Raw genomic sequence first — 27,568 nt, 5'->3', positions numbered from 1 at the left:
CGTGTATGTCTGTGTCTGAGGGAGAGAGCGAGAGTGAGTGAGTGTGAGTGCGGGGTGGGGTGGTGGCCGTTACGTTCGGGGCAACGGCTAAGGCAGTGGAGAAGTGAGAAAAGAAACAACGTCCGGCGCTTCCGCCTTCGCCTAGGAGGAGGAGGAACTGGTAGGGAAGGGAAAGCCATTTGCCCTGGGCCTGGACTAGACCGCGTCGGGCCGGCGGAGGGCTGGCTATGTGCTTTTGAGGGTCGCTTGGGACGCCGAGCGAGAGCCGAGAGAGATGTCTCAGCCGCCGCCGCCGCCTCCGCTGCCGCCGCCGCCTCCTCCCCCCGAGGCTCCGCAGACTTCGTCGTCGCTGGCGGCGGCGGCTACTCCGGGGGGCCTTTCGAAACGGAGGGACCGGAGGATCCTTTCCGGGAGCTGCCCGGACCCCAAGTGCCAGGCGCGGCTCTTCTTCCCGGCCTCCGGCTCCGTCAGCATCGAGTGTACCGAGTGCGGGCAGCGGCACGAGCAGCACCAGCTGCTGGGAGTGGAGGAGGTGACCGACCCGGACGTGGTGCTGCACAATCTGCTGCGGAACGCTCTTCTCGGGGTGACGGGGGCGCCCAAGAAGAACACGGAACTGGTAAAGGTGATGGGCCTCTCCAACTACCACTGCAAATTACTGTCGCCCATATTGGCACGCTATGGGATGGACAAACAAACAGGCCGGGCCAAGCTTCTCCGGGATATGAACCAGGGCGAACTGTTCGATTGCGCCTTACTGGGTGACCGTGCCTTCCTCATCGAGCCCGAGCACGTCAACACCGTGGGCTACGGCAAGGACCGCTCCGGGAGCCTCCTGTATCTACATGACACCCTCGAGGACATCAAACGGGCCAATAAAAGTCAGGAGTGCCTCATTCCAGTGCATGTGGATGGGGACGGACACTGCCTGGTGCACGCTGTGTCCCGGGCCCTCGTAGGCCGGGAGCTCTTCTGGCATGCCCTGAGGGAGAATCTCAAGCAGCACTTCCAGCAGCACCTCGCCCGCTATCAGGCCCTGTTTCATGACTTTATTGATGCGGCCGAGTGGGAGGACATCATCAACGAGTGTGACCCTCTGTTTGTGCCACCCGAAGGTGTCCCCTTAGGCCTGAGGAACATCCACATATTTGGCCTGGCTAACGTGTTACATCGCCCCATCATCCTCTTAGACTCTCTCAGTGGCATGAGAAGCTCTGGCGACTATTCCGCCACCTTTCTACCTGGGCTCATCCCTGCAGAGAAATGCACCGGGAGAGATGGTCATCTGAACAAGCCAATCTGTATCGCGTGGAGTAGCTCTGGTCGAAACCATTATATTCCCTTGGTAGGCATAAAAGGGGCTGCCTTGCCCAAACTGCCCATGAACTTGCTTCCTAAAGCATGGGGTGTGCCTCAGGATCTTATTAAGAAGTACATCAAACTTGAGGAGGATGGTGGTTGTGTTATTGGAGGAGACAGGAGTTTGCAGGATAAGTACTTACTTAGGCTGGTTGCTGCTATGGAAGAAGTCTTTATGGACAAGCATGGTATCCATCCTAGTCTGGTTGCTGATGTACATCAGTATTTCTACAGAAGGACTGGGGTGATAGGAGTTCAGCCTGAGGAAGTTACAGCAGCTGCTAAAAAAGCAGTGATGGATAATCGCCTTCACAAGTGTTTGCTCTGTGGTGCCCTTTCTGAACTTCACGTTCCTCCTGAGTGGTTGGCTCCAGGAGGAAAACTGTATAACCTGGCAAAAAGTACTCACGGACAGCTGAGGCCCGACAAAAATTACAGCTTTCCCTTAAACAATTTGGTTTGTTCATATGATCCAGTGAAAGATGTTCTGGTACCAGACTATGGATTGAGTAATCTAACAGCTTGTAATTGGTGCCATGGCACATCTGTGCGAAGAGTCAGAGGAGATGGCTCTATTGTGTATTTGGATGGAGACAGAACTAATTCCAGGTCTACTGGTGGCAAATGTGGTTGTGGATTCAAACACTTTTGGGAAGGTAAAGAATATGACAACCTCCCTGAGGCTTTTCCCATCACTTTGGAGTGGGGAGGAAGAGTAGTCAGAGAAACCGTTTATTGGTTCCAGTATGAAAGTGATCCAGCTTTGAATAGTAATGTTTATGATGTTGCAATGAAGCTTGTTACCAAGCACTTTCCAGGTGAATTTGGAAGTGAGATCCTAGTTCAGAAAGTTGTCCACACCATATTGCATCAGACTGCAAAAAAAAATCCTGACGATTACACTCCTGTAAATATAGATGGTGCTCATGCTCAGAGAGTTGGAGATGTGCAAGGACAGGAATTGGAGTCTCAGCTACCAACTAAAATTATTCTTACTGGACAGAAAGCAAAAACTTTGCACAAGGAAGAGTTAAACATGAGTAAAACTGAAAGAACTATTCAACAGAACATCACAGAACAAGCTTCTGCCTTGCAGAAACGGAAAACAGAGAAATTAAAACAAGAGCAAAAGGGGCAGCCCAGAACTGTTTCCCCAAGTACTGTTCGTGATGGCCCATCATCTGCACCTGCCACCCCCACCAAGGCTCCCTACTCACCTACAACTTCTAAGGAGAAGAAGATTCGAATAACAACCAATGATGGACGACAGTCCATGGTTACCCTTAAGTCTTCAACAACCTTTTTTGAACTTCAGGAAAGTATAGCCAGAGAGTTCAACATTCCTCCGTATTTGCAGTGTATTCGATATGGCTTTCCCCCTAAAGAGTTACTGCCACCCCAGGCAGGAATGGAAAAGGAGCCAGTTCCCTTACAGCACGGTGACAGAATTACAATAGAGATCTTAAAAGGCAAAGCAGAAGGTGGTCAGCCGGCTGCAGCACACTCAGCCCACACTGTGAAACAAGAAGAGATTGCTGTTACTGGCAAACTGTCGTCCAAGGAACTTCAGGAGCAAGCTGACAAAGAAATGTATTCCTTGTGTCTTTTAGCAACGTTGATGGGTAAGAGCAATTGAGGTCTGGTGGTATATCATAGGTGTGAGTATAAAATACTGAGGTTTTCTTTTGTGGGGAGAAAAAACAGTGGTTACCGTAAATACTTGATTCTATACTATATGAGAAAAGTATTTTTTTTAATGTTTTGGTATTATAAATACGATTATTGAGTGATTGTTGGAAAAGCATAACTACAAAATGAAAGTAGTTCCTCAACTGTCAGCAGATTATTTATTTAGATATACCAATATTTGAATAACATTTATTTCAAAAATTGTTTAAAAAACAAATGTATCTAAAGACCTTTCTTTTTCTCCCAGTCTGAGCTCTTAGGCCTTTCTATTTTGATCCTTTTTCATTTATTTTTAATTTCATTTTCCTGCCTGTCATGTGATTTCAGGACTTCCTGTTTGATGAATTGCAGTTTCTGGTGTTTATAGTCTGCACTCCCACCCAATAGCCTATCGCCTCCATTTCCTGTTCTCCCTTTCCTTCGTCATGTTTTTCGTATGTGTACACAGGTTTTGTGTTTAATTTCATGGTTCAGTGACTGCCATAATTGAAGTGAATAGCTCATAAGAAACGAACAAAGATGGCAATGGGGTTAAAAAATTCTTTTTAATAATTTAGCATAAATTAAAGAAAAATATATTATCAGCTAAATACATAATTTCATCCTTTAGCTGACTTGGGATACTGCTTCATGGTACATTTTTTTTTTTTTACGTTATTGCTTAACCTTTGTCTTTTAAGTTGGTATTAGCATGCTTTACCCAAGTTTTGAAGTATGAAGTAAAATTTGAATGTTAGATGTTAGAAGGGCCTTAATTTTTGCTGAAACTAGAAGAACTCTAGCTAGAAAGGTGCTGGCTTTTGATTCTGTTTTCTCAGACTACTGAATAGTAGTGAGTTGGGCCTTAGCCTTCAATAACGAAGATTTGTTATTACGGGTTTATTAAGTTGGGAGCCTATTAGTTAATGGGAGATCTAAAAACTGTACAAATTTTCAAGTTGATATTGTTGATTTTAGTTTGGCAGGCATAAAAACTGAATTGGAGAAAATGACCTAGGTATTTCCATATTTCTGAGACGTGAATTGGAGAAAATGACCTGGTATTTCAATGTTTCTGAGATGCCATGGTCTCTTAGAGACTGCATGGAATAGAGGAGTGGCTGTATGTGTGGAATCAGAAGACACAATTTGACTCTTGTCCCTATTAATTACTTAGTGATTTCACGAAAATTATTAACTCCCCAGCACTTCAGTTGCTTCTGTAGAAAATATCTCTTGTAGTTGATATGAACATGGGTAAAATATTCTTAGAACTCTGAAAAAAATTAAATAGCATCTTTACAAAATGTATAAAATTAGGTATAAAATGTTATAAAATAACATTTTAAAACTGACAATTTCTCAAGTTAAAAACAGGATAGTAATGTCTTTCTTTTTCTTTCTTTTGGTTTTTCGAGACAGGGTTTCTCTGTGTAGTCCTGGCTGTCCTGGAACTCACTCTGTAGAGCAGGCTGACCTCGAACTCACACAGATCCACCTGCCTGTGCCTCCCAAGTGCTGAAATTAAAGATGTGCAGCACTACTGTCCAACTGGTAATATATTTTATAATGAAAGTTATTAAAAATACCAGTTTATAATTTCTTTAAAAAAATTGATTTACGCTTCCTACATCCAATTTTCTGAGAACTAGTTTAGAGTGTAATGAGTTTCCCATTTTACCACCTTCTCTTCTAATCCTGTCCCTCTTTAATATTTGTTGGTGTCCACAATGCATCTGATATTTTTTTAGACTTTGTTTATTATATATACAATTTTCTGCCTACATGTATGCCTGCAGGCCAGAAGAGGGCGCCAGATTACAAATGGTTGTGAGCCATCATGTGGGTACTGGGAATTGAACTCAGGACCTTTGGAAGAACAGATAGTGCTCTTAACCACTGAGCCATCTCTCCAGCCCCTGCATCTGATTTTTTAATATGTATGTATCTATTGCCAACACAGAATTTAAGTATAAAGGTATATTTTACTAATTTGAGAGAATTGTGCTTTAAGGACTAACACTAGCTTGGCATGGAGGTGCACACCTGTAACCCTCGCACTCCAAGTGTTGGGTAACTTAGGGCGTGAAGATCATGAGCTCGTCTTGAGCCTCGGCTGCGACTGCGCAGCAGCACTCTGTCTGCAGTGATGACAGCAGCAACAGCAAAGGTCAGAGCCTCAAACAAGCAAAGCACTGTGACAGTGACTGCCCCCGTCCAAGTATTAGTCATCTCTCGCTGATCGTTTTAATTATGTAGAGAAGATAATGCTTTAAAAGTAATGTGTTTGTAAAAATATTAGTTTTGGAAGACATATATAAATTCAGTAACTTGATGTTTAGATTGGCGATGCTAGAAAACAGCAGGAGGTATTTAGAAAATTTCAAAAACAAAAAATTGGAAAAACACAGAAATTAGTTGTCTTTATATTTGTTTAGAAAATAGCTTCTCAAGCTTTACAATGCTTATTTGTCTTGTCACTAACAGTTTTGAATATGTCCTCTAAAGGTTTGAGAGACTTGTTTACTATTCAAATTTATTTTTGTATTCTATTCATTTTCCTTATAGCACCTATTACAAACTAAATGATATTTGTTTGTTTATTTGTACCTCCGTACACTGGATTTTAAGTCTACAAACAGAGAGAGTATAACCTGTTTTAATGGATACGTTATCACTGACACATTGATACCAAGCAGATGCTTGCTCAGTGAGTGAACAAAGATTGCTAGCTCATCGAAATGAATGTATGCTGTGAGCCTGAGACTATGTCAGAGGTACAAAGATGAATGAGACACACTTCCTTCCATTAAGAAGTGTTTATTCTTAATGGAAGGGTTTCATTATTCATTAAGAAGGGTTTATTTGGGTTTATGGTTTCAGAGAGATAAGAGTTCATTATCATCATCACAGGAAAGCATGGCAACCTGCAGGCATGGTATCTGAAGCAATAAGCTGAGATCTTACTTCTCCCCCTGCCCCTTCCCCTTTAAGACAGGGTTTCTCTGTAACAGCCTTGGCTGTCCTGAAACTTGCTTCTGTTCACCAGCCTAGACTTGAACTCACAGAGATCTGCCTGCTTCTGCTTCCCAAGTGCTGGGATTAAAGGTGTGCATCGCCAAAGCTTCCTGGCTAAGATCATATTTTAAGATGGCAGCAGGAAGCAGAGAGCTATTGGGAATGGCTGGAGGAGACTTTAAACTTCCAAACCCTCTCCTAGTGAAGTACTTCCTCCAGCAAGACCACACTTCTAAACCTGAGAACAGTACCACCAACTGGGAACAATCAATTGCTAGAGACTGTGGGGACATTTCTTATTCATATCACAACTTGCCAGAAGGGTGTCTGCTGAGGGAATTGCCTGCTTTTATATCTTTCATTAAAACATGACCAGCCTTATTTTCTATCAACATAAAAATGATAAACCCCAAAGATAACCAATAAAGCATTTACAAGACTCTTCTTTGAGATTATGCACATATATCCACATATATATCTCTAAATATCTATCTATATAGAGATATTGGAGATTCGTGTAATGTGCTGACTTTTAATAACTAGGAACATGTGTTTTTCTTTTTTTTTGAGGGTGGTTTTGTTTGTTTTTTTAACTCATAGCTTCAGTTGGTTCCATTTATCATGGTGGGGAGGATGTGATGAGGCACAATTTATATCATGGAGGTCATGAAAGAGAAAAGCACTGTTCTGAGTTTTTATTTGTTTTTGTGGTGCTAGGATTGAACCTGGGACCTTACCTTCTTTTGTTTTTAAGATCAGTATTCATTAAATAGATTTTGTATGTGTATCAACAAAATAATACATAGTCTACTCAGTATGGGCATTCATGGAACTAGTCACAATCGCTTTGAATCATATAGTAGTATAAAATACAACAGTATTTTTTCTGTAGTATTTCACATGTATTTTTAATCCATTTTATTCAGACCAATGGAGTTTATTGAACTTAATTTTTAAAAGACTGCCATCTTTGTATAGTGTTTAAATCAACCCAATTATAACTTTGTACAACATGTTACTACAATTCCTTGTAGACCAAGTATTTGTATTTTGTTTTATGATAGCTATGGTGGATATGGTCTACCATAAGAATTTGGCTGATTTCTTTTTTCTTAGTATTATATTTTATTTTCTGATTATCATGGCTTTATCAGGAGGTAAAGATAGGGGCTAGGTGAAAAACAAGATTTGTCTGTATTTTACTTGAAATGTGATTTTATGTCAGTTTACTACCAGCTTTTGAGAAAATAGAGGTTTGTTGGGTTTTATGACACTGCTTTTCTTCCTGAAAGGACTGTGACTTTTTACTATGTAGTTTTAAAATATAGGGCCTACTTGGATCAATCCCCAGCACCCAAAAGCCTCGTAACACTTTGTAATTTCTTTTTTATGTATTGGTGAATGTGGTACGAAAAGTTGAATCTAGGGCCTCATGTATGCTTAGGAAGCATGTTTCTGCATGGATATAAGCCCGTCCTAATACCTCAGGAGTTTGCAAAATCACATGAGAACTCAGATTTTTTTTTTAGGTGACATTGGATTGCTTTATTATTATCTCTCTTTATATTTTTCTTCAAATGCTGAGTAAAAGTTTGAAATCTAGATCATGCTTCTTCTTATTGTTACTCCTTATGTGCCATTGGGTGGTTCTACTTATTTATATGTGGTTCATTTGTAGTAAGAATAGTCATAATAAGATGTTGATTCATAGAGATGGGTCTTTACATATACAATACAGGAGATGATTTATGTTAATTATGCTTTGAGGATTTAAGTTAATCACTTTCTGTGACTTAGCCATTTGATATATTTTACTTAACTTTTATTTTCTTCCAAAGAATTCCGATATATATAAAATAAGATGTGGTAGTTCTTAACATTGTACTTCCCAGAAAAAAAATTACTAATTACATTCATACAGACTCCTGTGTGTGCACATTCTTGTACATGATTAGGTTTGTGGTCCATGGATATGCTTTATAAATGCATCCTTTAACACTTAATGGTGACACTAAAATCTAGATTTACTTAAGGGACTGAGAATTAAGTAGAATCAGGGATATGTTTCTTAGAATAGTTTTGACTGGACTGGCAAGATGGCTCAGCAGGTAAAAGCACTTGCTGCCAAGCCTGAAGACTTGAGTTTGATCCTAAGCAACCGATAAAAGGAGAGAACTGAATCCTGAAGATAGTTCTTTGTGGGATTTGAGCCTTGCCCTTCAAATAAATACATGTAATTAAACAACAACAACAAAAACATAACCTTTAGAGACTGTTTTGAGTATTGATAAAAGCAAATGTTTAATGTAGGAGGAGCAGAAAGTTGGTAAATGAATGCCTTTAACAGTCTTTCTAATAGAAATTTCATTTTAGTTCAAACTTAGTTACTCAAAAATTGTTTAAGATCTAGGAATATAGTTCAGTTGATAAAATGCCTGTCTGGTATGCATGAAGCCCCAGCTCTACGTAAAACTGGCTATGCTGGTACACGCCTGGTTTGTAATCTCATCACTGAGTGGGTGGAGGTAAGAGGATCTGTCATAAAAGGTCATTTCCAGCTGTGTGGTGAGTGTAGGCCCACTTGGGTGACACGAGACCTAGTCTCTGAAACAAATAAACAAATAAATAAATAGCACTGTTCATTTCACTGTGTAGTTCACTAAGTTTTAAGTTTTTATTCCATTTATATATTTTGTGCGTGTGCTGCTGGGTGCACATGGAGAAGAGGACGACCTGTGCGAGTTGATTCTTTCCTTCCAGTGGTCCCAGGGAGCAAACTCAGGCTGGCAGGCTTGTCAGCAGATGTGTGTCTGTTGAGCCACCTTGCCATTCCAAGTTCAGTCTTTAAAATATATTTCATATGGAGGTGGGTAGGTAGAGCATTCGTTGTCTATGAGTCTAGTGCTGTAGTGGGTGGACCCCCAAGGATCTCCTTTACACTCTAGCTTCAGTAACAGAACCTATCTGAAAGGAGCAAGGTAGAGAGTGATAGAGCAGGACCTTGCTGTCCTCCTCTGATCTGTGTGTGTGCACATTATAATTATATATCCACACATAATTTCATATAGATGTTAAGAGTTTTTACTTATCAAGTTGCAAAGTAGAAACTTAAAATTGACTTTTACTTAATATATTTTAATTTTAACTGATATAATAACAATGCATTTGTGTGGTAAGGTATGATAGTTCAGTATATCTGTTCACTGTGTAATGATCAAATCAGGGATATTGGCTTATCCCTCAGATACATAATTTCCTGGGTTGGGAACATTAAAATACTTGTCTGTTAGCTATTTTGAAATAAACAGTTAGTTGTTTCCAACCATAACTAACATATTATGCTGTAGAATATTGGGTTATTCCTCTTAAAACCTGGTGTTGTAGTGCAGACCTACAGTTACTGCACGCTTGAGGTGAGGTAGGAGTATTACTGTCAGTTTGAGGCCGGACTAGGCTATATTTCTAAGTTAAACTGGGTCAAAAAACCTTTTTTAAAAAGTTATTCTTCTTGTACTGCAATATTATAACACCCACTAGCTATTTTATCTGAGTCTCCCCCTTCTCAGCTTTTCTCCAAATTACCGTCAGAAATATTTATAGTTAGAAAATTGGAATGATGACTTTTCAAAAACATTTATATTCATTTGTGCACCTGTGTCCCTGTGGAGGTCAAAGGACAATTTGTGGGAGTCAGTTCTCTCCTACCACGTGGGTCCCAGGAACAAATGCAGGCTCTCGGACTTGGAAGTGCTCTAGCCACTCAGCACTATTATGCCAGCCTATGATAGCCTTTTAAAAAATCAACTCTGTTTATTCTTAGAAAAATATATATTCTTGGGACTGGAGAGATGGTTCTGGTTAAGAGCACTGGCTTCTCTTTCAGAGTTCCTAGTTCAGTTCCCAGCACCCAATCCCATGGTAGCTCACAGCCATCTGTAATGGCATCTGATGCCCTCTTCTGTCATTCAGGCATACATACAAATAGAGTACTAATACACGTAAATATATCTGAAGAAGAAAAGAAATGTGTATTCTTTTATTATTTATTTATTTTTAGAACTATATATTCTTAAAACATCTTTTTAACATTAAAAAATTAAAAATTACTTCTCAAATAGAAAAAAAAAGCTTGACAGTGAGAAGAAAATCATCCAGAATACTACTGCTATATGTGTCTTCTGTTTAAAGAGGAGAACTAAAGGCTGGAGGAGGGCTCCAGAAGAAGACCGCAGAAAGAGGTGATTTATGGTGCTGCATGCACTTTGCCATCTTCACATGCCGTGCATCAACTGGGAATATTTTATTGTTGTGCCATGAAAAGCAGCTAACTCTAAAGCTAGTTAGGAGACTGTCACAGAAAACGTGTTGATATAATGGAGACTTCACCATGAAATGCCTCTTAAGAGTTTGTCCTAATGAGATGAAGCCACCTTTTTTTCGCATAGTTTGACTTATTAAAGTATTGGAAATAGGTAGTGCTGTAGTTACCTTTTACAGATCGACTGCTCCCAGAGGACGGTTATTCTACTTCAGCTTTCCCCCTTCTCTGAGTTGTTTTTAGGCGTTGTTCCGCTTTAAGGGAAAGCCTCTTTTCCTTTTTTCTTGATGTTGTGTATTAGTGTTTTGCTTGCATGTATGTCTGCATCATTTGTGTGCCTGGTCCCCACAAAAGTCAGAAGAAGGTGTCAGATCTCCTGAAACTAGAGACAGCTGACTGTGAGCTGCCAGTTAGGTGCTGAGAATCAAACCCAGGTCCTGTGGAAGAGGAGCCAGTGCTCTTTACTGCCGTGCCGTCTCTCCAGCCGGAAGGCGGGGGGAGGGAAAAACTTCATTTGTGATACTCATTCATTGTGTTTGTTCAACCAGTATTAAGAATGCAGTTGTTCATCCCTGTGCCAGGTCCTGGGAATAGAAAGTCTGATATGTCACTGACCTTTCCCTGAATCTGAAAACCTTTTAGTTTAGAAGAAGAAAGAGAAAAAGTAAACTAAATTAGCAAGTATGACAGTGACCTTGATATGTGTGTACATATGGACATCAAAGTATTACCCAATCACTCAGATTGTATAGAGAAGTGGCACTTAAATAGAACTTTTGTACTTTATTTTTTGTGTGCTTATTTAATTTTGTATTTGTGTGCACACATGCACATGCTCTGCAGCACATACGTGGAGGCCAGAGGACTGCTTGGGAGAGCTGGTTCTCCTCCCACCATGTGGGTGCATGAACTCATGTTGTCAGGCTTCAGTAAGTGTGCCTTTACCAGATAAGCTATTATTGAATTTTAAATTGCCTTTTAAGGAATATGTAACAATTATTGGCGTTTAGGAAACTGGAACAGTTTGTGTTGCTTCACAAAAATCAAGGAAGAGGGAGCTGAGTTGATGGTGAATGCCTATAATTTCAGCATTCAGGAGCTGGAAGAAGAGAGGATGATTGGGAGTTCTAAACTAGTCTCAGCTACATGGTGAGACCCTGTCTCAAAATAACAAAACAGTCAAGGTAAGGCATGATATGAGGTTGGTAGAGAAGGACCAGTTCTTACTGTAGTATAGAAAAGGAGGTCTTGGACTTTGACCTATATTCTTTTCTCTTTTTTTTCCTCCATTTTTTTCTTTTTTAGACATTGTCCTATAGCTCACACTGGCCTTGGGATTCCTTGCATATCTGAGGATTACCTTTGGACTAGCTTCTTTTCAGTGTGTGAGGTTTAGCGCTGCATGAACAAGGGAGTTGGTGAGGACAAGACTCAAGGGAAAACCAGTTGAGAAGGGGGCAGTAGTCTAGGCAGGAGACAGGGAATAGTGATATAGATGGACAAGATGCTGTGGAGAGCTGTATGAGGCTGTGGTGGAAATGTACAAATATCCTGATCTCTAGTCCCCTTTCTTGATTCTTTACCAATAAAGATAACTCATTGGAGGTATGCTTATAGTAAAGGAAACAATTTGTCTGTTTTCTATAGCCAGTTGATACCATACCTATGCAGGACTGTGAATAGGGCCATCATGTTTGTCTTAACATGATTCGAGTCTAATGGATGTTTAATTTTAAGGATATGTATAAACTTTGGATTGGTAAGCAGGATTCAGCCACATATTAACTGTGTGATCTTGGGGTAATTATGTAAGTATTGTTCTGAGCTTGGTTGCTTGTAAGTGAGGTAGGGAAAGCCTGGTGTGATAGTAAAAGAAGCTTTAAAAGTGCATTCTCAGCTCAGAGATAGGTAGATAATAGAGGCTTGGCTGGTGTTTATACTTCGTTTAATTGAGGAATGATGGCAGTATTTCTCTTACTGGAGTAAAGATTAGTTCTTGGGGAATAGAGAGTGGAAAAAACCTTACTTTTAATGTATAAAATTATACACATATACACTACATAAACAGTATAGCATAGCATAGCATCTGTGCTATTCAAATGCCATAGGGAATGGGCTGATTAGGAAAATAATGTCTGAATAACCTTTATAGGGAGAGGATGAAAACAAATGCATGATCTGCTTAAATAAGATATACTCTGGAATATGAACTGCTAAGAAGTATAAAATTTTTCTCAGTGTAGTATATAGGTGCTCACTTTGGCAACTGTTCAGATTCTTCCCCCCAAAATAAAACAGAACAAAGACCCCACAAGTAAACCAACCTCAAACTTTGCAACCCCATACTTGTTGATGTTTTCCAAATAAATTAATATCCTTGAGTAGTTCAGAAAAACTGACCATTTAGGATAAGAATGACCATAATTAAGTGAAATATGATGAAGTTTGGTAGGCTTACCAGTGTAGCTTCTGTTAGCAGTTATCAGTATTTTTGTGCTTGGGGGATTTGATATTTTAAATCAAAATTTTCTATATGTCTTCACTTAAGTCATTTTGGTAATAGTATTATATTCTTAGTAAATAAAGTATTTGTGTAACTGAATATTCAGGTTAACTGAAGGTTCAAATGAAAAAATAAGACTTTTAAAAGTTTATGTTTAAAACTGGTTTACTGAAAATAACTTTAGCTGATAGACAACTTCATTTCCTTCTTTATGGTGTGGGAAAGGATGGTAGACATGTGATTAAATTAGTATCATCAGTGAGTTCATTGCAAAACTCAGTTTCCGCAGTATTATTTTCTAGTAGGAAAGGCAAAAATTAACCCATAATTGCTATTGTTATTGAAATGAACTAAGTTTCTTGATAATGGTATCATGTGTTCCTTACAGATAGAAAATAATATATAAACAAGCAGCACATAGGCATAGCCATACTTCTATTCTTCCATTCTTTGATGCTTTTGAACATGAAAATTTCTCCCCCATGCCTCCCCCCCCCCTTTTTTTTTTGCTAGGAATTGAACTCTGAGCCTTGGACATGCCAAGTGTGTGTTTTACCACACATTATAAGTTGCATTCCAGCTCTATTGCTCTCAGTTTTTTATTTGAAACCTTGATATATTTTGTGAAATAGTAGTTTGTTTATGAATAATTTATAGTTTTTTGAAGATTGTTTTGGGTATATTTAATATTTTTCCCTTTAAATTTATGTTTTCTAATTCAACATTAGAATAACAAAAGACAGTTACTTATGTTCAGTGTGTCTACTTATTTTTTCTCTTGCCATTTCTTTTTTTTATTCACTTTTCACACAGTGAGTATCTTTATAATCGTTTCTGTTCCTGCCCAGAGTTTACAGGCAAGTCTCCCTTGAGATACTCTGAGACTTCAGATATATTTTGTTTAATATTCTTAGTATTGAGTGGTGCAGTTTTAAAGATACTTTTGTTAGCTTCTTTGTTTAAAAAAATTGAAGGAACTTACTAAAAATTTCGATTGTTATCATATCTTGAAAAGTGACATGTGTTTATGCTCCTCTGTGACAGCTCTTGGCAATAGCTCCACTGTCACACCGTCCATTTGGTGTGCCGTTGTATCATATCTGTGTTGTACTCATTCTGGATCTTGGCCTTGCAATCTCTGTTGAAGGCTCATCTGTGTTAACACAGCTTGGATGGCACTCTTTTGTCTGTACTTATACTTTGTCTGTTTTTGTCTTTCAGGAGAAGACGTATGGTCTTATGCAAAGGGTCTTCCTCACATGTTCCAGCAGGGTGGTGTATTCTACAATATTATGAAGAAAACTATGGGTATAGTTAAATTGTGATTTTATCTTTGAATAATGTTTCTATTTAAAGTATATAAAATTAAGAGTATTTAAGTAGGAGCCCAGAGAGATGCTTCAGTGGGTAAAGGCATATGCTGCCAAGCCTGACAGCCTTAGTTCCAATCCCTGTTACCCACATGATGGGAGAAGAGAGCCAACTCCATAGTTGTCCTCTGAATTCCACATTTGCACCGTGGCACATGTGTACACACATACATATACACAAAATAATATTTTAAAAGAACAATCAAATGATATTTTATTAACAATACTAACACCTGGGTATAGTATTAAAAATGTGACAGCTGGGTATAGTACCACAGGTCTGTGGTCCAAGTTGGGTGTTGATAATTGTGAAACTGCTTGAGCCCAGGAATTCCCAGCCAGCCTGCACAACGTTGTGACACACCCACTTTTTATTTTTAAAGATTTATTTTAAATTATGTGTGTATACGTGTGTGTGTGTGTGTGTGTGTGTGTGTGTGCGCGCGTGTGTGCGCGTGCGTGCATATGGAGTGCAGCTCTCTCAGACACCAAAGGAAGGTGTTGGGATCCCCTTGAGCTGTAGTGATGGGCTTTATTACTATTGTGTGTATTGTTTGTGAGCGTGCATGAGAGAGAGAGAGAGAGAGGGAGGTAGTACGTGAGTGTGGGTGTCACACGCCACAGCTTGTTTGTTTGTGGTCAGAGGATAACTTTCAGGAGTCAATTCTTTCTTTCCACATTGGGTTCCAGGCAGCGAACTCAGGTTGTCAAGCTTGTTTGGTAAGCACTTTTCATCTGCTGAGTCATCTTGCCAGCCCAGAGACAGATTTATTGAGACATGTTATATACAGAGTAAAATTCACATTTCATGGAGATACAGGTATAAATTAAGTATTATATACCCAGAATATGTGGAACCAGAAGCATTTGGGATTTGGGAGAACTTAGGAACACTTTACATATACATAATGAGCTATTTTGTTAATAGAACTCAAGTAAAAAATTTATTTATGTGACATACCTGCCTTAAACACATTGCCTGCAAATAATTTTATATAATGTCCTTAAGTCATTTTGTGTTTTGAAGTCAGTTTCACAGTGTGGAATCTTCTACTTGTCGCATTATTTTGTGCTGAAAAAAGTGCTGAAAGTGCTTTTAGATTTTGGCACACTATGGATTTTGGATTGTTGGATTAGAAGTGCTCAAAACCTGTGTATTTACTTTATACACTGTATATGGATTTTGAGAAACATGCAGACATGTCTCCAGAGCTAGTTCCAGGACAGACTCCAAAGCTACATAGAGAAATCCTATCTCGAAAAACAAAACAAAATACAAGAATATTTTCTGTCACTCCAGATTTTTAACCAACCCCCATTTTCTAGTGCCCACACACTGGCAACCCTTGATTTGTTTTCTGAGTTTATTTTCTTTCCCTTTTCTTAGTGCTGCACCAGGGTGACTTTTTGTGTGTGGTTCCTTTTTCTAACATAGGTGTTACTTGTTACCTATGTTACTTGTGAAGTTTTATTGGCATGCAGCCATACTCATGTCTACATACTACTTGTTCCTTTTGCAGTACAGTACTAGAATTGAATAGTAACAGAAACCTTATGGTCCACTGTAATCAAAATACTTTTATCACACTGTCCTTTAGAGAGAAAAGCCTTTTTCTGTTTTGTTTTTAATTATATAAGGGATTTTTATTTTTGCATATGGAGGTCAAATGTCTATGATCTATGATTTGGTAATAGCCATCTTGTTTACAAAGCCCTGAGGCAGTATAGAGCATAGCATAGCAAGAAACTGGCAGTGTATGTGTCCCATTTCTGTTTTAGTGTATATTGGCAGGCATTAGTAGCTGATTTTGTTTGCATTACTGAATAATGTTTCATTAATTGGATATCGCATTAAACAAATTAATAATTGGGTCTGGAGAGATGACTCAGTTGATTAAGAGTGCTTTTTGCTCTTGCCAGAGGTTCCATGTTCAGTTTCTAGGACCCACTTTGGGCAGCTCACAAGCCTCTGATGTCCTTTTTTGGCCTCCGCAAACAGTCTTATACATGGAGTGTAACGTCACAGACACATACACAGAAATTGGAAAAAAAGACCTCAACCAAAAGACATTGAACTGTTTTAGTTTTTAACTACTCTGAATCTAGTCCCTATAAGCATTTATCATTTATATACAAGTTTTTATTTTATTTATTTATTATTATTTATTTTATCCTATTTTATTTTTTGAGATGAGGTTTCTCTGTGTGTAGCCCTGGCTTTCCTGAACTCACTCTGTAGATCAGGCTGGCCTTGAACTCAGAGATCCACCTACCTCTGCCTCTCCAGTGCTGGGATTAAAGGTGTGCCCCACTGCTCCTGGCTCCATGTAGATTTTTTATTTCTCTTTGGTAAATACTTAATGGACTATAGAGTCATATGGTAAGTCTGTATTTGTCTCTATAAGACACTTCCGTGACTGGAGAAATGACTCTTGGTGTAAAGTGCTTGCTATGTAAGTTTGTGGCTCTGAGTCCAGATCCCTGGTACTCATGTAAAAAGCAGGGCATGGTGCCGTGTGCCTGTAGTTTTAGTAGAGACAAGTGTTTCTGCAGCTGACTGGTCAGCCAGTCTTGCCAAGTCAGCAAGCTGTGGAATCAGTGGAAAAAGAATCCTGTCTGGAAAAAATAAGGTGAGAATGAGAGGAAGATAGCAACATTGATCTCTGGCTTCTACATGAACACACATGTGCACACACGCCCACATGAACATGTACACATACTGCTCTCCTCTCTCTCTCTCTCTCTCTCTCTCTCACACACACACACACACACACACACACACACACTCACTCAGTCACTCACTCACAGAAACTTCTATATCATTTTCCAAAGTGATTAGACATTTTTTCATTTCCATTAGCACTATGTGAAAATTCCACTTGTTTTAGATCTATGTTGGCATTTGGTAGTGTCACTTTTGTGTGTGTATGTGTGCCTGTGCTTGTGCGTATGTGCAGGTACACTTTTTGTTTGGGCATGTGTTCACATGTGTATGCATGTGGAGGCCAGAGGGCAGCTACTTCTAATGTTGTTCTTACAGAGCTGCCCACCTTGATTTTTGAGACCATGTCTTTCACTGTCCTAGAGTTCATCAAATAGGCTAGACTGGCTGACCTGTGAGTTCCAACGATCCTCCTGTCTTTGTTGCCCTAATGCTGGGATTATATGACTATACCACCATTCCTGTCTCTTTTACACGGGTTCTGAGGGCTTAGACTTGGGTTCTAATGCTTGATGGTACGCACTACCAGTTTTTGTTTTTAGTTGAAAAGTTTATTATTTTAAATTAGGTCTGTGCATGTGAGTGCAGGTGCTGTAGAAAAAGGTCACATTCCTCCAGTCCTCTTAATTAGACTAACAGGCACCTAAAAAGGGTCTTGAGAATCAAACTCAGGTCCTCTGCAAGAGTCCTCACGGCTGACCACTGAGCCAGCTCTCCAGCTCCAGTTGTTTTTGGTTTTGTTTGTTTTAAGACAGAGTCTCACTGTATAACCCTGCCTGGTTTGAAACTTGCTATGTAGACTATGTTGGCCTAAAACTTAGAGATCTTCTGTCTTTGCCTCTCTTATACTGAGATGAAACTGACCTAGTTCTTGTTTTTAAAAAAACAAAAATTTTTAATACATGTATAGCACTAGCCATAGTGATTTATTAAATTGCATTTCTTCAATAAAGTGATGTTGGTTACCTTTTGATGTATTTTTCTTTTTCCTACTCAATGTTAAATAAGTTTTATATTTTACTATTAAGTTTTATGTGTGTTTTAGGCACATGTCATTGATCAGATGTATGTTTAGCAAATATTTTCTTATAGTCTGTAATTCATCTTTTCATTCTCTTGTTATCTTTTGAAGATCTTTGATATCTTTTGAAGTTTTTAAATTTAAATAAAGTCCAGTTTAGTAATTTTTCCTTTTATGATTCATACTTTTTATGCCCAATTCAAGGTTATCATTATTGTATTCTCTGTCTTATAGATTTAGGTTTTTATATTTATTTTCAAATATATTTTGGGTATTACAAAATGTCGTAAGTAAGCCAGGTAGTGGCGCACACTTGTAATTCCAGTACTCAGGAGGCAGAGGCAGGTGGATCTTTCTAAGTTCAAGGACAGCCAGGACTGTTACACAGAGAACCATGTCTCAAAAACAAACAAACAAACAAACACTGTTGTAAGTATAACAAGAAACCAATTTTTGATAGGTTACAAAAGTGTAAATCAAGGTTTATTTTTAGTTATGGATGTTCAGTTGTTCTTTTACTATTGAAAAACATACATCTTATCCATTAGATTATTTTGATACCTTTTCACTAATTAATGAGTTATATACTTGAAAGGGGTAAATTATATCATATGCAAACTATACCTAAGTAAATTTGCTCTCAAACTCACTTGAAGCCAAGTGAGCTATAGTCAGCAGCTGCTCAAGTTGAGACACTCAGAAGATTACAAGTTCTAGGCCTAGGCCTAGCAAGACCTTGTCTCAGAATTAAAAGGGTTGAGAATGTAACTTAGTAGTAGAATAGTTGCCTAGTATAAGACCCTGGGTTCAACTCTTAGTATTGCCAAATTAATCAAAACCAAACAAAAACTCAAGCAAATTTGCTGTATTCTAGAGTTTTTTCTTTCTTTTTGTGTTTTGTCTCTCCTTTTCTTAGTGCCATGACTTGAGTGTTTATAGTGATTCTTAAAATAAATCAATGTAAATATTCCCTGTTTCCCCTGAAAAAAATTTTTTTGGGGGAATTCTGGTTCCTTCCTTGTTAATCCATACAAACTTTAGGATCAGATTGTTGATTTCAACAACAAAAAAATCTGCTGGGATTATTTTGTTTAAATGTGATATCATTCACTATATAGACAATTTAGAAACACTCAATGGCTTAACAGTACTCTTTTTCAATTTATGAAGCTGTTGTTTCTCCATTTACCTTCATTTGAATTTTGTAGTTTTAGCATACAGACCTTACAGTTATTTTATTCTTAGATTTAAAAAATCCAGTTATAAGAGATGCTTCTTAAAATTTGTTATTGTTTATTGCTAGTAACTGGAAATAAAGTTGATTTTCATGTTAATACTGTACCCTGTGACCTTGCTAAGCTCATATATTCTTCTAGCTTTTTAGCAAGCTTTTTTCCCCAGAATTGTGTAGGTCAACATGTCTTTTGTAAATAAAAGATATCTCTTCCTTTTTTCTTTATTAATTAATTTATTATTTTACATCCCAGTACAGTTTCCCCTCCCTCCTCTTCTCCTATTCCTTCCCCCAAGTCCCCCTCAGCCGCTCCTCTGTTTCTGTTCAGAAAGGGGCAGGCCTCCCACGGGCACCAACAAAGCCTGGCCTGTCAAGTTGCAGTAAGGCTAAGTGTATCCCCTGAATTAAGGCTGGGCAGTGCAATCCAGTATGAGGATACGGTCCCAAGAACCAGCCAAGTTAAGGGTTGCTCCTGCTTTCATTGGTAGGAGTCCCACAATAGACCAAGCTACACAACTGTCACATGTATGTAGAGTCCCATTTAGGCTCTCTGGTTGTTGCTTCAGACTCTGAGCTCCTATGAGCCAGGTTAGTTGTTTCTGTGGGTGTTTTGGTGGTGACCTTTCACTTGTAAGTCTTTTATTGCTTCTTCTTGCTTTATTGAAGTGGCTAAGATTTTTAGTTCAGTGTTGAATAGAAATGACAAAGAACATGATGCCTTGAAGGGAAGCATTCAGTTGTTTTCATGGATGTGTCTTTTATCCCTTCCATTCACTTTTTTTGTGTGTAAGTGTGTGGTTTTGGTTTTTCGAGACAAGGTTTCACTGTGTAGCCCTGGCTGTCCTGGAACTCACTCTGGAGATTAGGCTGGCCTCAAATTCACAGAGATCCACCTGCTTCTGCCTTCCAAGGGCTGGGATTAAAGGTGTGCACTACCACTGCCTGACTACTTTCCTCCTTTTTGCTGACTGCTCTGGCTAATGGTTTTATCAGTTTTATTGGTCTTTTTCAAAGAAACAACTTTTGGATTCATAGGTTTTTCTCTTCCCTTATGCTTACTTTATATACGAGATATGAAGGAGAATTTAAAGCTAATTCTTTTTCTAGTTCTAATTCCATTGTGGGTTTTTTGTTGTTGTTATTTAGTGGTGGATATATGCATAAGATAGAATCAATATTGAAAGTGATAAATTAAATGTGAAGTATCACGGCTTCCGTTTTGAATGCCAGTTCTGTATGTTCATTAAAAAATCTGTTTTTATTTATTTACAGGTTTTTATTAATAGTTTGTTTTTAAAGTTTATTTTCCTTGTTTTCTAAGTAAATGCTTGACTATAAAATTTCTTTGTTTTCTGGTTACAAACATTATTTAAAATTTTATTTATGTATGTGTGTCCATGTGTGGACATGCATGTGTCATTGTGCATGTCTGACAAAGGACAACTTTTGGGAGTTAATGCTCTCCTTCCACAGTGAAATCTAGGGATCAAACTCAGGTCATGAGACCTGTCTTGCAAGTGCTTTTATTTTTTGAGCTTTTTTGAACCCTGAAATATTTTTTAAAATGTTAGGTATAACATTGAGACTTGGATAAGAATAATGTATTCTACAAATGGTGTTGAGACAGCAGGATATCCACATGTAGTCCATGTGAATGAAAGCGGGACAGTGGTGAAGCAGAGTCTACTGGTTGTTCCCTCAGGGTAGCCTTATCCTGCTTCCTCCACCTCCGGGTACTGGGATTAAAGGCATGAACACTATGGAGAGAGAGAGAGAGAGAGAGAGAGAGAGAGAGAGAGAGAGAGAGAGAGAGAGAGAGAGAGAGAGAGCGCGAGAGAGAGCGCAAGCCACTTAGACCAGGTCTCTGACTTGAATATTGTCTTTTCTTTGATTTGTATGGTTTGGCAAGGTCTGAGGATACGCATAGTGGCAGCTCTCAGCTCCTGAGCTATACTCTGGCAACTTTAATTTTTTTTTTCTTAGTTGACTGTGCCAAAAGCATATCAAGAGAAATTTCTACCTGGATTTTTATTCATTGACATTTTGCCTACTATTGTAATTACTATTTGTTTGAAATTATATTTAAATTTTAGTAAATAAAATTGTATTTTCTTACATTATGGTTGGTTTTGTTGTTGTTTTGTAATTCAGGTGTTTCTTTAAATTTCCTTTCCTAACTTTGCTTTAGGATAATGATTTCATGTATATATCCCCATTTCTGGGAGAACTACTTTAAGTTCTTACTGATGTCCTTTTTTTGTAGTAGAATAAGTTATTTTCTAGCAAATCATTTTTGGAAAGCAGTTCATCTTTTCATTGCTATCAGAAACTCACTATTTTGGCCATAAATGTCTTTGCTATGCTTTTACTAGTATTTATTGTAACTAAGATCTTAATATGTTAAATATCTCTCCTTTTTTTTTTTTTTAGGCATGGCTGATGGCAAACATTGTACTTTTCCACATCTACCTGGCAAAACCTTTGTTTATAATGCTTCTGAAGATAGACTGGAGTTGTGTGTCGATGCTGCAGGACATTTCCCCATTGGTCCTGATGTTGAAGATTTAGTTAAAGAGGCTGTAAGTCAGGTTCGAGCAGAGGCTACTACAAGAAGTAGGGAATCAAGCCCCTCACATGGGTTATTAAAACTAGGTAGTGGTGGTGTAGTGAAAAAGAAATCTGAGCAACTTCACAATGTAACTGCCTTTCAGGGAAAGGGGCATTCTCTAGGAACTGCATCCAGTAACCCGCACATTGATCCCAGGGCTAGGGAATCTCTGGCTGTAAGAAAGCATAATACAGGGACAGATTTTAGTAGTAGTTCCATTAAGACAGAGCCTCCTGTGTTCACAGCTGCTCCTAGTAACAGTGAGCTTATTCGAATAGCTCCTGGAGTAGTAACAATGAGAGACGGCAGGCAGCTTGATCCTGATGTGGTTGAGGCCCAGCGAAAAAAATTGCAGGAAATGGTTTCTTCTATTCAGGCTTCAATGGACAAGCACTTGCGGGATCAAAGCACAGAGCAGACACCATCTGATCTTTCTCAAAGAAAAGTAGAAGCTGTGAGTTCTTCTGTGAGGCCTGGGAGTCTTCAGACTGGCTTGCCTGAACCTTTTTCTTTAACTGGTGGCACTGAGAATTCAAATACTGAAACAACTGATAGTCGTGTGGCAGATACACTGGGAGCAACATTTGCCACAAGGTCAAAAGCACAAAAAGAAAATTCTATGGAGGAACCGGAAGAGATGGATAGTCAAGATGCTGAGACGTCTAACACAACTGAGCCAATGGATCACTCTTGATTTAATTAGAGGCTAATAAAGGCAGAATGTTTATTGTGAATATGTAATATTTGTTGGCTGGGCCACATAACTTGAGTAGTCATTAAAAATCTTGTACGTATATAATTCAAAGATTATATCTTGTTATTCAATGCATGATAGCAAGTGTGTGATCAGCAATAGCTTTTAATATACTGCTGCCCAGGCTGGCTCTGAATTCTTGTAAATTAGTTTAGATCTATTGAAAGTTCCTTCCATATATGTGCTTTATTGGAAGTTCTTTGTCATTTTAATTCCATGAAAGTCTTAATTTTCAGACATGAAAATTCTCTTGCTAAATGTTTGGTTTCTGCAAAGACCAGAATTGAAGAGGAAATGAGAGTTTGTACATGTTGTCATCAAGGTAGCCATCCTACATGTCATGAAAATGTCGATTTCAAGTTTACCTGAACTAATTGTATCTTAAAATACATAAAACAGTTTATTAGAGTACTTTAAAAGTTATAACATTTTAGAGACAGCTATTGTTGGCAAAAATATCTTGATAGTAGAGTGTAATGATACAACATTTTCCTGATTTGAGCAAAGTTGGGAAGAATGATCTATCCTAGAATGATAAAGTTGGTGTGATTCAGTTAGTTGGTCTGAGCCAATACGGCCAGTTGTGTGCTCTTGTTGATAATATGTTGCCATTATTTTTTTAATCTTGGCCTTGTCAAGTTCCACCTATTATTTTTTTAAATCTTGCATAGAAGAGAATTACAATTCGTTTTAGAAAATTTAAAAATAATGGTAGAAGTAGTTAATTTCTAACTATGTCAGAGTCACGGAGAATTTTATCTTTATGAGTGGGTTACATTGTTCTACAGTTCTGACACAGTGGTGTTTAAGCCTGTATATGCTAAATGTCTCTGAGCCCCTTTGAACCAAAAATGTTTCCTTTTCTTCTTAGATTTTCTATAAGATTTTCTTTTTGTTGACTTCACTTGAGTTTGGATGCATAGTTTACTCCAACATACCATGAGCAACTGAACATTTGCTTAAACATTGCATTCAGTAGCTCTTCAGTGCCAGTTTCCTCGAAGCAGCTTTCATGCTTATTCTTTAAAAGCAGAGTGTATACTCCTGAGATTGGAACTGCGCTATTGTACTCTGTTCTCCAGGTCTGTATTTGTAAATGTGTTCAGTCCGCCATCTTCCTTTGTTTACTGAAATTAAGTTGAATTTGAATGAATGAAAGACAAATGTGTGTTAATATAATCTCTTAGAGCATTCAAAGCCTGGCTGTCTCTGTTTGCACATGTAACAGATGCAGAACTGTTTGTAATTCTACAAAACTATATGTCAGAAAATATATTATCAGGTGTTTAAAAATCTCTACATGTTCATTTGAAGGGGATGTAAGTTGTACTTTAACTTTTTCTAGATAAGGGAAGTTTTGGTATCTTTTTTTTTTTCTGTGACAGTATTTTTAACTAAATCCAACTACTAATTACCCCATGTGTTGAAAAAGGAAGGAATGGGGAATCTAGACATTTTACAAATATAGCTAAGGTTAAGGTAATGTATAACACACCACACACACACACACACACACTCTGGATTAGTATCATATCACATGCTTCGCAGTATTTTATCTCCATCTATTTATCTCCTTTTGTCCGTTTCTAAATTTACTTTCATACATCTTTATATCAAAGTATCAGGAAAATTTAGAACTTTTGTATTGTTTGTTAGTTTTGCATGAAGTAAAAGAGAGCTACCAAATTCTTAACAGTTAGCTGTGCTTTAAATCAACCCCCCCCCTTCCCTCACCGCTATCATTATTTTGGCTTACTAAGCCACTGACATACTCTTTAAAATTTTTTTCTGACATAAGTACATGAAAACTGTTAAATAAACAAATTGTACTGCTTCAAATAAATTCTATAATCACTCTGCTCCAACAGATGCTCTTCTCTGGCTTGGTATGTTTAGTTAACAACTGACAGGATCTCAGCATTAGAGTATCAGAAACAAAATTTGTATTTTCATGGCATGGTCTCACTAGATGGCTCTGGCTGGCCTGGAGCTCACTATGAAGACCAGGCTGACCTTAAACTCACAGAGGTCTGCCTACCTCTGCCTCCCAAGTGCTGGGACTAAAGGCGTGCACTACCATGCCTGGCTAGAAACAGATTTTATCTCCCTATTGAATACTTGAATTTAGTGTAAATTATGCACATGTGAACGTTAGAAGATGGACTTAATCTCTGACAATCCTTCATTGTCTCTAGTGACAGCAGTGGTATTTAGGATTAGAAACTTAACTGGGTGTAAATAACAGCTTGGGTTCTCCCTTGATAAAAAGTAAACAAAAAACACGCATGAGAATTCATCAGAATTCTTGAACATATTTTAAGTCATTTGAAATTTGAATGGAATAACTAGTCACTTGGGGTAAGATTTTGAGAGGGTTTGTTTTAAATTTAAGAATCATCCTTGTATCTAAGTGTAGATGACTGTTACCATTGTGGTACCACTGTACTGCATCAGCAGAGCGCAGAAGCTTGTAATCTCAAGTAAAAGTGTTTTTTAGCCCTAGATGTGACATTATAACTGTAATTCAAACCAATTCAGCTATATTTTCAGTGTTTTGCTGAACACAGAGGTAATATTGTAAATATTTTTCTTCAGTGATCCATTCTGTAATTATACAGAGTTTGAGTTGATGACCCAAAGTCCAGGCAGTTAGAGGTGGTGTGTGTCCTGAGAGCTGGTAACGAACGATAGTTTGAAGGAAAGGAAATAAGACACTGCCAAGTATTATGACTAATATACAGTTAGCCCCAAGGGAATGGTTACTCAGGAACTAAAGAGCAAGCCTAGATAGCTTATTCCTCTCCCATCCCTTAAACTATGTTTCAGGTATTTATTGGAAATTATTAGGAAAGAGGCCTGAGAAATTTAGCAAATGATACCATTCAAAATTTGCTTTATACTTCCTGTGACTTTTAATTTCACTTTGACAATTAAGCTTTACTACTTGCAGTTGAGATTGCGTTCTGAAATACACCTGTGAGACTAGTCAGAGGCCATACAGGTTACTTGTTTTGTTTTGTCTTGAGAGGGTTTTTCTCTGTACCCCTGGCTGCCCTGAAACTCAACTTTGTAGACCAGGCTGACCTCAAACTCAGAGATCTGCCTGCCTCTGCCTCTCAAGTGCTGGGATTAAAGGCGTGTGCCACCACTGCCTGGCTACAGTTTTTTTTGGTTTTGGTTTTTCAATACAGGGTTTCTTTATGTAGTCCTGGCTGTCCTGAAACTTGCTCTTACAGGTTTTGCCATTATTTTAAGGATCATTTTCATCGGGTATTAACAGTGTCTTACATAGATAGGGTCTCTTACCTCAGGGAAGATCGTTTACAAGCAACTCCTGTTATTGACCAGTTTTGGAGAATTACTTTGACACATCACTTGTTAACTACCGAATGCAAAAAAGTATTGTTTAATGTAGTTACCTGCTGTCTGCTACGGGACATTTCTCCAGATATTTAGGAGACCTTATTAACAAGTAACATTTAGATATGAAATGAACTTCTAAGTTCTGTCATTAGTAATACTCATCTTGTCACTATAGTGATGGTATAATTATTTTAGAACATTGATAAAGTTTTGTCCTCATTTTTCAACAATCAGTTGGCCCAGACTTAAAATACTCAAGTGCAAATCTTGTGCTTTTACCCCTCCCCCCCCGGTTCTAAAAGCAAGGTCTCCATCTTAAGATTCTTATAAAATCAGAGCCCTTGCAAATTGGTTTAAATTCCACTCATTTTAACGTAGATTTAAAGTTGCCTTTTTATAACAAATAGATGTGTATTCTAGGTTGGCTAGATGTTCTACTTTCCAAGACTATATCATTTAACAAAATTGTACAACACAAACTTTTCACAATTTGATTATTTTTTTCAAACAAGAACAACTCATAAAAATAGGCCATAGTAGTAAAATGTATATTTAAAGAATAAGATAACAAAGGGGAGATAGATCACTAATATCACAGAATTAATTGCAAGTTCTGCCATTCTTTGAGATGCCAAGTGTTTCAATTCATATTTAATGATGCTCAAATTGTGGAAATTTTAACATTTGTTCCAAAATAGCAGAAACTGTAAAAAAAATTGTGAATTATTGGATAAAATGCCATTACTTGTATATCTGACATTTAAAGTTTTTAATTATGGAGTTGACATGTTTTGTAGTATAATACAATGACTATTCTCTTGTAAAAGAAAAGGAAAAACTAGTAAAGTTTTAGTTAATGTTATCTGCTTGTATCAATTACTAGTATTTTAAGATTTAGCTATTGCATACTTTTCTTTAGAGTGCAGAACCCCCTGGAGTCTTCATGCCTGCTGTAGAGCAATAAAGGACTGAAAAGGTTATCAGTATTTCAGGCTGGCTTGACTTTAAGCGCTAGTGCTAAAAACTGGAGAGTCTCCTTTTTGGAGGGAAATGCTACTTAGACTAAAACCAAGCATTAATAGTGTAAATATTTTGGCAGAAGACTAGCAGGTACGTTAACTTGGCAGTGAAGTATTGCAGTTGCTATGTCATCCGTAGGCACCAGTGTGAGACACCGCTTTCTGGTTTCACATTGTTTGTGTATATTACAGTTGAGAATGAATAACTGGTAACAATATAACAGTATAGTGTTCTTGAACACACCTCACTGTACAGTATTTGAAGGTTTGTATTAATAAAACTAAGTTAATAATATATTACTGATTTCCCCTCAACTTCACATTGTTTTTTAAAAGTAATGTTGTCTAGTTTCCTGGAATTATACTTTAATACCATAATGCATGAACAAATAGTTCATTCAGTTTTTTTTATTTTTATTTAGTTCATTCATTCAGTTTTATAAAAATGATTCTTAGCATAATAAAGTTGTTTTTAAGATGTCCATATATGAATTACACAGGAACTGTAATTTCTTTCCTTAATGCAGATTTTAATATTAGATTAAATGGATCCAATCAGAAAAAAAAAACAAAGTTTCTTTAGAAAGTTGGACCATGTAACGCTTACTAAA

At 37.9% G+C, this 27,568-nt stretch overlaps 1 protein-coding gene across 1 annotated transcript; it reads left to right on the top strand.

Moving 5' to 3' along the window:
* On the top strand, positions 1-27,254 carry Vcpip1 (valosin containing protein interacting protein 1). Its single transcript, XM_048420620.3, has 3 exons — positions 1-2,981; positions 14,088-14,174; positions 21,644-27,254. The coding sequence occupies exons 1-3, from the start codon at positions 275-277 to the stop codon at positions 22,513-22,515; spliced, it is 3,666 nt and encodes a 1,221-aa protein (XP_048276577.1). The 5' UTR covers positions 1-274; the 3' UTR covers positions 22,516-27,254.
* Positions 27,255-27,568: the final 314 nt, after the last annotated feature.

This window comes from Myodes glareolus, chromosome 16 (assembly GCF_982192425.1).
Source record: "Myodes glareolus chromosome 16, mMyoGla1.1, whole genome shotgun sequence".
NCBI classification, from domain to species: domain Eukaryota; kingdom Metazoa; phylum Chordata; class Mammalia; order Rodentia; family Cricetidae; genus Myodes; species Myodes glareolus.
The sequence above is the reverse complement of the archived record's forward strand: the minus strand, read 5'-3'. Positions and strand labels throughout refer to the sequence as shown.

What these genes read in the sequence shown, in the direction of transcription:
- Vcpip1 (XM_048420620.3), top strand. Translation starts at nt 275, where the DNA reads ATGTCTCAGCCGCCGCCGCCGCCTCCGCTGCCGCCGCCGCCTCCTCCC. An exon ending in TCTTTTAGCAACGTTGATGG is followed by an intron (nt 2,982 to 14,087) that starts GTAAGAGCAATT and finishes TTTGTCTTTCAG; the next exon opens with GAGAAGACGTATGGTCTTAT. An exon ending in TATTATGAAGAAAACTATGG is followed by an intron (nt 14,175 to 21,643) that starts GTATAGTTAAAT and finishes TTTTTTTTTTAG; the next exon opens with GCATGGCTGATGGCAAACAT.